This window comes from Lagopus leucura, unplaced genomic scaffold (assembly GCF_019238085.1).
Source record: "Lagopus leucura isolate 7727_CA_CO unplaced genomic scaffold, USGS_WTPT01 Super-Scaffold_73, whole genome shotgun sequence".
In the NCBI taxonomy this organism is placed as follows: Eukaryota; Metazoa; Chordata; class Aves; order Galliformes; family Phasianidae; genus Lagopus; species Lagopus leucura.
The window spans coordinates 13,451,218-13,463,729 of NW_024962252.1; the positions used below are offsets into that span (position 1 = coordinate 13,451,218).

Consider the following 12,512-nt stretch of genomic DNA (forward strand, 5'->3'; position numbering starts at 1 on the left):
GCTCTAATAATCTAACAAACAACCCCTGGCTGCTCGGCGTTAATTGTAATTCACATCATGGCGAAGTGGCTGTGCAGGGAAGTCTTGAGCTGATATGCTGTACCTGGAAGAAAATGAATGAATAAATCTCTAGGGAGGTTACCTGTCATTAGCACTTGATATGAAAATTTTACTGCAGAGCTACAGGTGAACAGCATGTTCATCTCCTTCCCTCCATGAATTCAGTCCTTTTTATAGAATTATGTTCGTTTTAAAATGCTTCACTGTATTTTTTCCATTATCTTTCACTTTTGACCTTGGAAAATGTGTGATGCTGCTGGAACCTAATTCTACCTACCACTCTCCTTTTAGTAATAGGTGTTCTGCTGGGGAGAGGGTACCAAGTGAAAAAAAAAGAAACTTACTGATATATTTACATCATAGGCCTGGGTGCCCTGTGAGGAACTCACATCAGTAAGGACAGCCTCAGAGTTTTCCTCCATTTGTCCACCATGTAATCATACCTTGCAAAATGTCTGGCAGGAAAGTTCACCCATGAGATACTGTATCCAGTGAATGAAATGTTTCCCAGTGCAGATTTTGCCTGCTCTTTCTTCTATTAAATGGAGAGCACTGGATACATCATAGTGGCAATTTATTAAAACACCTAGGGATTATCAATTAGTAATACAAAACAGAAAGTTGAAGTTGACAAAAAATCAGTTGAGACACAGAAGTGGATGGAAATTTGGGTTTCTACTCTGCTCTTAATTTTAAGTGTGCAAACACCCCCTTTTAAATCATTGGATCCACTTTTGCCTTAAGACTCTCTACTTCTGTGAGATCAACTGTGGCAGAAACGCCATGTGTTTTGGCATAGTTACAGATATTGCCTAGATCTGGAGAGGGTGATAGTCCATGTAATTAAGCCCAGTGAGTGACTATTCATCTACAAAGAAGTCTATAAGAAATAATTATTATTTTCTTAAAAAGTAGGGATTCCATTTCCACTGATTTCATGATGAAATCAGAGAAAAATATTTGGCTTAAGCAATCCATAGCTACTGATTGAACTTTAATATCACAGTGCAGTATAATGTCACTGCTCCAGAACATATTAGACAGACAGGAATACCTAGGCTTTGTCAGCAAGCTGCTTGCCCATTTCTCAACATAAAAGCATTTGCTTTCATGCAGAATTCAATTTAAAAGCAATGGTAAAATATGCAGATGACTAATTTTAAAATGTTTTACAAAGTAATTAGTGTATACTAAATTGTTTGGAGAAGGGGCTTAGAAGATAATGGCGAAAAGATGAAAAGAGCAGCAAGTCCTTTTTAGTAACTTTTACCCCCTGACCTGAAGCTTACTCTTCAGAAGGGAATTGTGTCTAGTGTTCTTCTTATCTCTTCTTTACAGCAGCTGTGTGCAGCAGCGATACTTAACAGTATTGTGCCTTGCTTCAGTCATTCCTGGTATTTCAACAATTAATTCTAGAACTTTGATCATATCCCTTCATCCTGTTTCTCATCCTATTTCTTACTGCAGGTGATGACCAATAATCTTCACCCAGCTCCAGCTCTCTTTTTTTTTTTTTTTTTTTGGTGTGTTTAATAATAAGTGCAAGTAGTCTGCAAAAAACATTTGCGCAATAATCTACATGCAGGCAGCAGATCTTCTGTATCAGTTGTCATCTGAGGCCTGGCCCATAATTCTGATCTTCAGATATGCACACCAAAATAGTCAAGCATCTTAGAAGGATGAGCTGTTATCTTGTGAGAAGTACAGATTGTTTGGTTGCTGCATTAGATAAGGTTAAAATTGTGACGTTAGTCTTAACACAGCATCCCAGTAGTATATTTTAGTTTAAGGTTGTTTGGTTTTTTTGTTTTGTTTTGTTTTTTTGGGTTTTTTTTTTTTTTTTTTTTTTTTTTGCAGTAAGTTTCAAACTTCACATTGGTGTGAAAAATACCTTTCTGCAGCATTTCTAAGCAGAAAATGCATTTTGTCATATTATTGTCGCTTAGTGTGAACAGAATAAAAACAGGGGGTAGTGTACCTGCATTGCAAACTACATAAATAGTAATTTATGTCCCCAAAATACAGCTAAACTATTTATTCTAGACTTCTGCATCAAAGCACCTCAGAAAAGGATGTTTTTTATTTGCATATTTCCTTGATTGACTAAATGACTTGTTTTCTCATTATCATGCCATGCCAGGGTAATGCATTTGATTTGCATTTATTTGCATTAATTATTTTGCTATCAGGGTGGTTAATTTGTGGACTTTTTTTGATGTTTCATTCCTTTAACACATTAATGTTAGAATGCTTGCCAATGGAACTTCACACAGTAAAAGCGAGGCATAAAGAATGACCAGTGCTGCACATGGCATTGCTGCAGACTCAGCCTAGGGCTGCTGTGTCCTTGGGATATGTGGTCTGCCTAGTGTGCGTGTCATGAACAGAAGTCCTTTTATAAAGTCTTGGTGTACTATACAGGTGCCATAGGATTGGAATATACGAGCTCAGAGAGCCCAACTCACTAGGAAAGCATTGGACTTACTGTAAATTGACAGTAGCATCCAATTTTCAAGGACAAAGAACAACACAGCCATTGTAACCCGTCTCATGGGATGCTAGCCCTATCCCAGATTAGAATTTTGCACAACAAAACGTTTCAGAAACAGAGCTGTTTCAAAAAGCTGTTGGTTTGGATTTTTTTTATTATTTTTTTAGCTACCATATTTAAATAAATAGAATATTCTCAGATATATCAGCTGGAATTTGAGACAAACTGCCGATCCTCAAATTGAAGTGAATTGCAAATTACTGATACTGGAATTGAAAGTATAGTTGACATTCTGAAAAATATATACACAATAAAGAATTAAACTCTAGTAATAGTAGTAACTGTAATCTTCATACCTGTCTTCTGTCATGACAGCTGAAGACTTCTCAAAGTATTTGAATTAAAATGCAGGGTAGAGATTGCCCAGAGTAACCAGTAAGTCAAGAGCAAGGTTATTACCAATGCATACTTTTAGGGATTATTCTTCATACTTTAGCATACCCTTGTATTTATGCTAATGATTCATATTCAAAAAATGCTCTAGCTATAGACCATTTCAAATCAAAAGCATTAAGGTTGTACAAGGGCTGCTCCAAAAGTAATGCCTCCAGTTTTATTATGTTAACCCATGGCATCAGAGGTGGATGTTGGTATTTTGGCAGTAGGGGATGAACCTTCCCACCAATATTTCATCATATTTTGTTGCTGTGTGACAGGCAGCAGCAGAGGAGCAGTCTGGCAAAATGGCATCTAACGAGAAAGTGCATACAAAAGAAAAGTGTGAGATTGAAGTCAGATGCCTGTGCAGATTTTAATGAGAATGTCATACAGGCTTTGGTTCAGTGCTGAAGAAAAAGCATAAAATGCATAACTAATGGTGGTGACAGTGTTGCAGAATAGCACTGTGTAGCTGAGAATCTGCTCTATCAAATAGTGTAATTCTGTTCTTGATATCTGTTGTAGTTTCAGTGGAAATAAATAGGAGGCATTGCTTTCAGAGCCACCTAAGTAAAATACATGAGAAAACATCAGGAAATTGCTTTCTATTTCAAATATTTCAAAATATGCCTTCCTTTGTTTCTTCTCTACTTAAGAGATGTCAGGACTTCTCCAAATAATCAGAAACCATGCAAGTAGACAATGTGAGAATAAATCTTGCGGAGACAAGTTCAGCCTGGTCTGGTGGTTGGTGATCCTGCACGTAGCAGGGGGGTTGAAACTAGATGATCATTGTGGTCCTTTTCAACCCAGGCTATTCTATGATTCTATGATTCTATGATTCTATGATTCTATGATTCTATGATTCTATGATTCTATGACTCTATTATATTTGTGGAAATGAACTCTAATGGTAGAGAATGGACTCTGTTATCTTCATTTATTATCAGAGATCACTCTTCAAAGTATCTAGGGTTATAGGTGTTGTTTTTTTCCCCTCAATTTTCTTTATTAACAAGTTCTTATAAATAAAAAGCTTTATTCTGTAGAATTAGTGCAACAATTAGCCATCTAATTTTTTGTGTGTCATAAGGTGATCTAATAAATATTAGATAAGATGAATATAAATTTGTATATAGATAAATAAATAATGTCATTACCATCTTCTATCAAAATCTTTGTTTAAGAAGTACTAAAGCCCCAAACTAAAATTTCCCCATAAGGCATAGCATTCTACATGTACTTGGCACTCTTACAGAGATGAGCATCTACATTTTCTTTGTACTGTGTTTAGGTTATAAAATTCTTGCTAGTGCTCTCCTGCCATGTTCACATATTAATCAAAAGAAATATTCCCATTATTTCACCGGTCTTTGAATCATAAATGATCCAAAGTTTTAGAGGTTATCCTAAAGTTGTTGAGATCTTCTTAAAATACTTGCCAGACTTTTGTGGAAGATAAGTGTGTGAAGTCCTGGGCTTGCAGAAAGTAATGAAAGTTTAGGTAGCGCATCCATGATAAGAGGCCATAACTTGACATTTGAAGTTGAAGACTTCGGTTTTAAGTTTAAAGACCCATGTATATATACGAGTCAGAATTCAGAGGCTTATTCCATTAGTGGATTTCCCAGCCAGTCATTGCATTTTAACATCCTCATTTGTTAAAAAACTTAGCAGTTCAAGTTGTAGTTAAAAGAACAGCTATGGTTATTTTAAAGTTATCTTTATGTTTACTCTTTTCATAGATTAGTGTTGCTCGTTTTTTTTAACTGCCACTTAACACAATGAGACATTCTAAGTGGGGAAGGTTCAGAAGGCTTCCAGAACATTTGTTGGTTCAGAACAATTTGCCACAAAGTATTAAATGCACCAAAAAAGTTACCAGTAATCACTGTTGTGTGCGTTACTCTGATGTTACTATCTCATCTTGGCTTGACACAAATCCCATTTCTAAACTCTGGCATGCATTTTTAGCAAAAAGTGCTTTCTTAAAAGAGCTGTAGAAGTTTTCAGCCTGTTGTACAATATTATTGTGTAGCTAGCACTTAACTGTTTTGTGCAAGGTATTTGATTTGCCCAGATGTTCTTCTGGGAAATACTGGAATAGCAGAATGGGTCTTTGTAGTCAGACAGAAAATCACATAAGTATGTAAACGCAGGTATATTTTGGTGTATTTCTGAAAATGTATTTTAAAAAGTATATGCTTCTTTCTGATGAAAGTGCTCCCTCAGTTAATGGAAGCAGCAGTTGTTAGTACTGCAGTTTATTTTAAGCATTTTTTTGCATACAAATGAGATCTTTTTACCGAATCGATTTTCTGCATTCACAACTGGGTTTACTTGATCTATTATCAAATGTAGTATTTTCTTCCTCTTTTCACTCATTATCACTGAGAAGCCTATGCAAGACTGAGAAGAATTATTATCGTCATTCCTGTGCATCATCAGAGAGATTGTTTATTAAATTCTAATTATAGAACATGTAGACTACGGCATTAAAACCCATTGTTTTCCCAATGCAACCCAAATTGCATGGGGAGAGATAATGTGGCCTGAAGGACTCTTATTACTGATGCTTATGAGAGAGAATCAGAAAATACCGGGTTAAAATCTCTTTTCTTAATTATTGAATATATTAACTTGAACTTTCCTCAGAGACGGTATGTATTAAAGCTTAAGATGTAATTTTTAGAAGACTGGAATGTCATGTTGAAGTCCTTAAGTTTGAGAGCAGAACAATACTTTAATAAAAAAAAAAGTGAGAATTGCTCTTAAGAAGGTAAAAATTATCAGCTAGGAAAGCTTACTAAATGCTTGCAGGAATAATTTAGTCAGTGAGACATCCTTGCATAGAATGAGTGCCTATAAACAAACCAAGATTGATTGTAACAAACAACTTATTTGCAACACTAATTTGCATTTATTCGAGTAATTCTGTGTAAGTATAATTTGCTCGTGGGTCATTTTTTACTAAGTCAGTGCCAGTATCCAGCACTTAACTTTCACATTTTGAGCTGGATTAGGCAGTGACTGATCATAGAGGTTTCATATTATTGTCTATTCCCTGTTTTGGTGGCAAAAACAACAGAGAGCTTTGTTACCTTTGGGAAAGATAATTAATAACAAAGTCATCCTAAATACTCTAATACACCTACTGTAAATGTCATACTTTTAGCCCATAAAACATTTTTCAGATAACAAAGGGATGTATTTCTAAGGAGATGTTAATTCTTTGTTTTCAAGGAGAGGAAAGATAACTTGATAGGTAAGAGCTACTCTCATTCTGCTTTTGGTCACTTTCTAGTGATTTATTTTATTTCCATTTCTTGATGAGGTTCCCTCGTGATCAGACAGGCAAATCTTTTGTCACATTTTGCTGAGATTGTAGCTCAGTTTTCAAATACTAAGGCTTTTAGAGTCAATGTGAGTATTAAAATTACAATGAATTGTAGATAAGAACAGATCCAGTAAAATATTTTTAAGCTTCTGGAGCCATACAATAAAACCAAACATAAGACTTTTCCTACTCTGCTCACTTGAATCTAACCTGGTTGTTACAATATTTGCAGTCCTAGATTGCACAAAAAGATAATATTTGGCATTCTCTTGCTGTTACAAAGAGCAGTAAGGACAAGAAAGCACTAAAATATGAAAGCAATTGTCAGGTCATTTAGTCAGTGTCACTTTTGGCAAGCTGTAGGTAAAGATAATTTGGCACAAGTTTATATTTAGAAGTACCTAATAATGGCCTTGATTCCTGGGCCATCATTTTCCTGATGATTTTGTTTCAACTAAATTTTTAGAGTAGATTACTTCCATTGTGTTTCTAATTCTAAGTGTCAATTACATCTTTGGCGGACTATTCAGAATATACTTCTAGGTGAAATACCAGTAAGAAAGCACTTGAAAACAGGCAAATGAAAAGAGCTGCTCCCAGATACGTTACATCAACAGAAAGACAGTAGCCCGTCCAAAATATAAAAGTGAAATTAGCCTCCATACCTCAGGAGCAGAGCTCAAAGGAAGACATGCTGTCTGTTATTAAACCTAACAACATAGCTGGCAAAAGCAGATATGCTTTTGATATGCAAAACCGAAGAAAAGTGTGTGTTGCCAGTTTTCCCACTTCATTCCAACAATATCTAATGACCAAATTGATCTTCTCAACAGGAACCTGTTCTTGTTTGTGGAATCCAGCGTGGTCATAACTGTCCCAAAGCAGGCACAGTGACAGTACTGGATATGGCTGGGATAGAGATACCTTTCCCCACAGCAGCCCATATACTGCTGTGCAATGCACTTATTGTTAGGACAGCTTTGATATACCACTTCTGTTTTGCTCATTTCTGGGCATTGCTGGCACAGCATCCTGAAAGCCAGGAGGCTGGGGATGGGTGAGATGGGGAGGGGACATTGCCAGGGCAGCTGACCTGAACCATTCCATCCTGTACAATGTTACGTTTAGCAATAATATCTGGGAAAGGAAAAGGAGAAAGGGGGGCTTTCATTATGAAAATATCTTTCCTCCTTTATATGCTGTGAGACTTGCCAGTCATGATCAAGTACTGTGACTCTCCTTAAGACTGCCATTAGACTTTGTTGGAAGTACTGCCATTTGAGGTTGTGCAAAAAAGACCCAGTCTCTTCTCCAGTCTTTTCCTAACTGTTCACATTTGATGTCTGGTTTCACCTTCCAAATTGCTAGGTGCTTTCTGTGTTTAATAAGAAAAATTACATATTCTTCTGTCCTACTTTCCTCTCTGAGGGATGGGGGAATGCCTGGGTGTGTCTCATTCTTGTCCCCACACAATTCACCTCATTTTCTGATTAGCATTCTCTATGAAGAAGATAAATTATACCCAGCTTAACTCAAAATCCTGAAAGAGCTAGGTGAGTCCCTAGCCTTGATTTCTTCTTGAATTTATTTGAGACTCTCTTGGGGCTTTTTACACTATAAATAAGAATATATTTTCTGATAGCTATCCCTTGATCAAAGAAAATGGACTGTATGGCTGTTCTGCCTGTAGCAGTGTTCTTTCAGAAGCTGATAACCCTCCAAGCACAGCTCAAACTTCTTACCCACGTGGTGGCCAAACTCACCTTGACTAGTAAACTAACTTGCTTGTTTTGTGTTTTGTGTGTTTGTTTTTTTCCTAAACCACCTACCTCTGTAGTTGAGGCTGTTTTTCTCTGCTGATGATGAGAGGAATCTTTCTTTTTATACAGACAACACCAAATCTTGGAGACTGCTACCAAATCTCTGATACGTTAAAAAGAACAGTTGTCTCAGTGTGCTGCCTGTCCAAGTGAATGCAGCTAGCTTCCATGCAATTCCTGAGGTGGGAACAGTGCGAATTCATGCAGAATAGATGGAATTGCTGGGAAATGTTTTTTTCCCATAATAGTTACTCCACTGGTAACCAGAGCTTTCTGCAAGCCTATGCGTGATGCTACACTGAACAGTTCTAGCTTTGCTAAAGGGTTTCTGCATTTCATAAAAATTACCAATACCTATACCCAGGTAAATACAAATTTACACTGATTACTGGCTGGAACTCCCTTCAACGTGAATGTACATGGAACTGCTGCTTGAAAATCTAATGAGATGTTACCAGCAGCTGGCTTCTTCCAGATATAGAGTCCATATGTACATTCACATCTCACCCACCTTCCACATTTTCTCTGCATCCTTCCAAAATGCTGCTGGGATGGGACCATGCAGCTGAGACAGCTGCAACAGCCGTTGGGCTCCTCCCAGAGGAAAAACTATCTCATTTTCATCATCAGATATACACTTTGACTGCACCCATGGATTGTGCATGTTGAAAAACTGCTTGCTGATAATATTTTTTAATTTAACTGTGAATATTTAATTCAAAAAAGAATTCATTCTACACTAGCTGCTTCCTAGCTCTCCTTTCATCCAAGAATACAATCTGCATACTGCGTCACTCACTGTGTCTGTGTCAGAGACCTGGAGGTGGTGTGGTGGTGGGGAATGTTATATAAAATCCCACAGAAACTTGCAATAGCAATGTGGTCTCATTCATGAAGGAAGCTGCACTGTGAATGTATTTCAGAGAGTGTATTTCAGATGGGAATACCATAAAAATGCATAAATTGCTAGCTTGATACAGCATTTTTGGAACCATGTTATTAAAAAAGGTTAGATAGGGCATTCTGCTGTATCCTTCATGTCATTTAAATGGCTTTATATTTGTCAACGCAGCTATCAATAAAATTTCATTGCAGCATTTCTTTTTATCACTTGCAGGTTTATGGGGCTACTTGAGTTTTTATTTTATTTTGTAAATCATTAACTATAATGAGAGACTGTTTTACTATAATATAAAAAGGTACCATCCTCTGGATTCTTCATTCTGAGAACAGCTCTACCAGGCCAAACCTACTCCCTGCTTCCATTGAACTGAGTAATTGCATCTGCTTAGGTTTGAAATAAAGCATTGTATAGCAAAACAGAAGTAATTGTGCAGAGATTTATAAAACACAGCACCAAAGCAATGGTACCAGGCTGAACACTCATTTATTTCATAGAATCACAGAATCAGAAGAGACCTTTGAAAGCCATCCAGTCCAACCCATCTGCAAAGAACAAGGACACTACAGCCAGATCAGGTGCTTACAGCCCCATCCAGGCTGACCTTGTTGTCTCCAGGAATGGGGCATCCACTACCCCTCTGGGCAGTCTTCTCCAGTGCCTCACTGCCTTCATTGTTAAGAACTTTTTCCTTATATCCAATCTAATGTCCCTTCCTTTAGTTTGAAATCGTTTCCCCTTGTCCTATCTAATTTTACCTCATTTATTTATTGTTGGATATTTCTTAGCAGTAAGAGAGGGAAGTGAATTTATTTTAAGTAAGGGCGGGTATTGTTGGCTTTTTGGTGCTCACTTTGCAGATGTATCTTTTCTCTTGAATTAGGTGGAAACAGCAACCGATTCAGATACTGAGAGCAGAGGCCTGCGGGAATACCACTCAGTTGGAATACAAGTGGAAGATGAAAAACGGTAATTCAAGTGCATACAAAAATCTGTAATCTTTCATAAAAGCACATTTGTAAACAGTGTTAATAACAAACATCTGGCAAATGCTGCCTCTAAATAATTCAGAAAGCCAAATTTCTTATTTGCATGCTGGTCGTTTGGCAAAATTTGTAGAGAATATGCAACGCTTGTTTAATATTGTGTTCATTTTACTGTTTTAAATTGTAGTGAAGGAAGTGAAAGTTTTAAATTGAAGTGGTGGATTAATACCCTTTCATATTTTCAGAAAAAAAATACAGAGAGATGTATATTAGGATCTTGTGCTGATTTAGGCTTTCTCAGTCCTTCTAACAATGGTTAGGATGTAACTGGAATCAGCTTTCCACTTGTTCAATCCTGATCTGGTTCTGTAGCACTATCAACCAATGTAGCAGCCCACCGGGTTATCCCTGGCAGGCACTGCCTGTTAAGCACCAGCCTGGGACCATTATCTCATTTCACGGCAGCTGTCAGATAGCATTTGACTGCTAACTGCCTTTTACCATCATTGACTAGAAGTAATTTGAAACAACAGGTCTAGATGTGAAAAGATTTCACGAATAATCTTTCTTTGTCCGTCTAACTTTTTAAAATAAATCTTTTCTCAAATGTTTTTTGTGGCATAGCGCAATAAAAAAGATTAACATTTAATGGTTGTCCTATGAGGTAAGTAAAAAAACCAAAACAACTCTTAAACCTTCAGTTAATATTTTTCTTTTTTTTAAAGAATTCTCAAAAGCCCTAATTTAGCAGATTTTGTCAAATTATGATCATTAATATTTGAGTGTTTTTATACATTTATTTAACAGTCTTCCACCAGGAGATGCAACCCTGCAGTTCTGCTAGTTATTTCCAGTTCTTTTAGTAATGATACATGGTATTTTGTAGAATGAGAATAACGTGGTATGAGAATAAATCAATATTTGCTTGCAGAGATAATTTAAATGAATTTCTTTTGTATCTTTGCTGAGATCAATGATGGCACAATGCGTTCTGTTTTTCCTCTCTATTGTTAACCTCTGTCTTATTTTAGTGAGGTGTGCACAAAGAAAAAAATATTTAGCATAAAGGAGAAGGATAGAAGTAGAAGCCATTCACTGAAGCATTATTCTGCACCCCTATATCATCATATATTCATTTGTGTTATTTAACCTCTTTTCTTTCTTCCCGCTTCATCAAGACATGGACGATTTAAGCGCTCAAACAGTGTGACAGCAGCTGTCCAGGCTGACCTGGAGCTGGAGGGCTTCCCAGGACACATCACCATGGAGGACAAGGGACTTCAGTTTGGCTCATCCTTCCAGCAGCACTCGGAGCCCAGCACCCCCACCCAATACAGCGCAGTGAGAACTGTACGGACGCAGGGACTGTTCAGTTACAGAGAAGATTACAGGACCCCAGTTGACACCTCAAACCTTCCACCACCAGAGCCCTGGCTGGAGCCAGCCATTGAGACAGTAGAGACTGGTCGGATGTCTCCTTGTCGACGGGACGGTTCTTGGTTCATGAAGTTGCTACATACTGAAACTAAGAGAATGGAGGGATGGTGTAAGGAAATGGAAAGAGAGGCAGAAGAAAACGATCTTTCTGAGGAAAGTAAGAACATTTTGCTATCTTTTCTATTACCATATATTGATGGTGTGTGGTTTTTCCCCCCTCTTTTTGCAGTACCAAAGACGATCTACAGAACCACTAGATGTAGGCAGCCTTGCTGCTGATTGTGCAAGCTGGTTTTGTCAGGCTGGGGCTTTAGGGTTGTAGCTGAGGAGAGAACTGCATCAAGTACACGATCAAAGCCTGATATGGCTTAAGTGGGACAAGATCTCCTTCCATAGCTCCAGCTCTGGCTCATTCTTCCCACTCACTTCTGCATTTCCAGTGCTTGAATCTTTGCCAGAACACAGAAGTTTATCTTGTGTTAACCTTTTTGTTGTTGTTCCATTTTCCTGAATCCTGAGAATCCTGAGAATCTGCCTCTTCTTTAGAAGCCATTTTAAACACATTTTAATTCCTTTATAGGACCTGAGCAAAATGCATATAAAGGAACAGTTAGAATAAGAGAGAGGAGTATGCAGAAGCAATAGCTAAAGCACTTCTACAGTCTCAGATAGTTCAGTAGCATTTTCTTATTATAATTTTGTCAAGAATCATTATTTCTCTCACTTCTTGTGGACACCTTGAATGAAGTGATGGGAAAAAATGAAAAATAATGTAGACTATTTTGGAACAAGATCCAAGCCAGCACTAATGATGGTAATATATCAAAGTGGTCCTAGCACTCTGTAGCCAGCTCCCCGTCATTCCCTCTGAGGTCAATTATCCTTGTTCTCCGGTCTTAGTTTTATAAATATTTCAATCCCTGCCAATCTGAATTATTGTCTCAGCTCAGCTTTTCTCAAATCACAAATTAGTTCATACACAATTTTCTTAGTAGCATCTTTTCCTACACTCACAAATCTCACACGTAATCTCTGAATATAC

The 12,512-nt window shown here is 37.3% G+C and overlaps 1 protein-coding gene across 1 annotated transcript in view; it reads left to right on the forward strand.

Annotated features, from left to right (window-relative positions):
* The window catches only part of DLGAP2 (DLG associated protein 2), an 85,828-nt gene that overhangs the window by 56,676 nt on the left and 16,640 nt on the right, over positions 1-12,512 (forward strand). The window contains exons 6-7 of the mRNA XM_042888188.1: positions 9,931-10,016; positions 11,212-11,627. Coding sequence (XP_042744122.1) covers positions 9,931-10,016; positions 11,212-11,627 — 502 coding nt within the window. The remainder of the gene's footprint in view (positions 1-9,930; positions 10,017-11,211; positions 11,628-12,512) is intronic.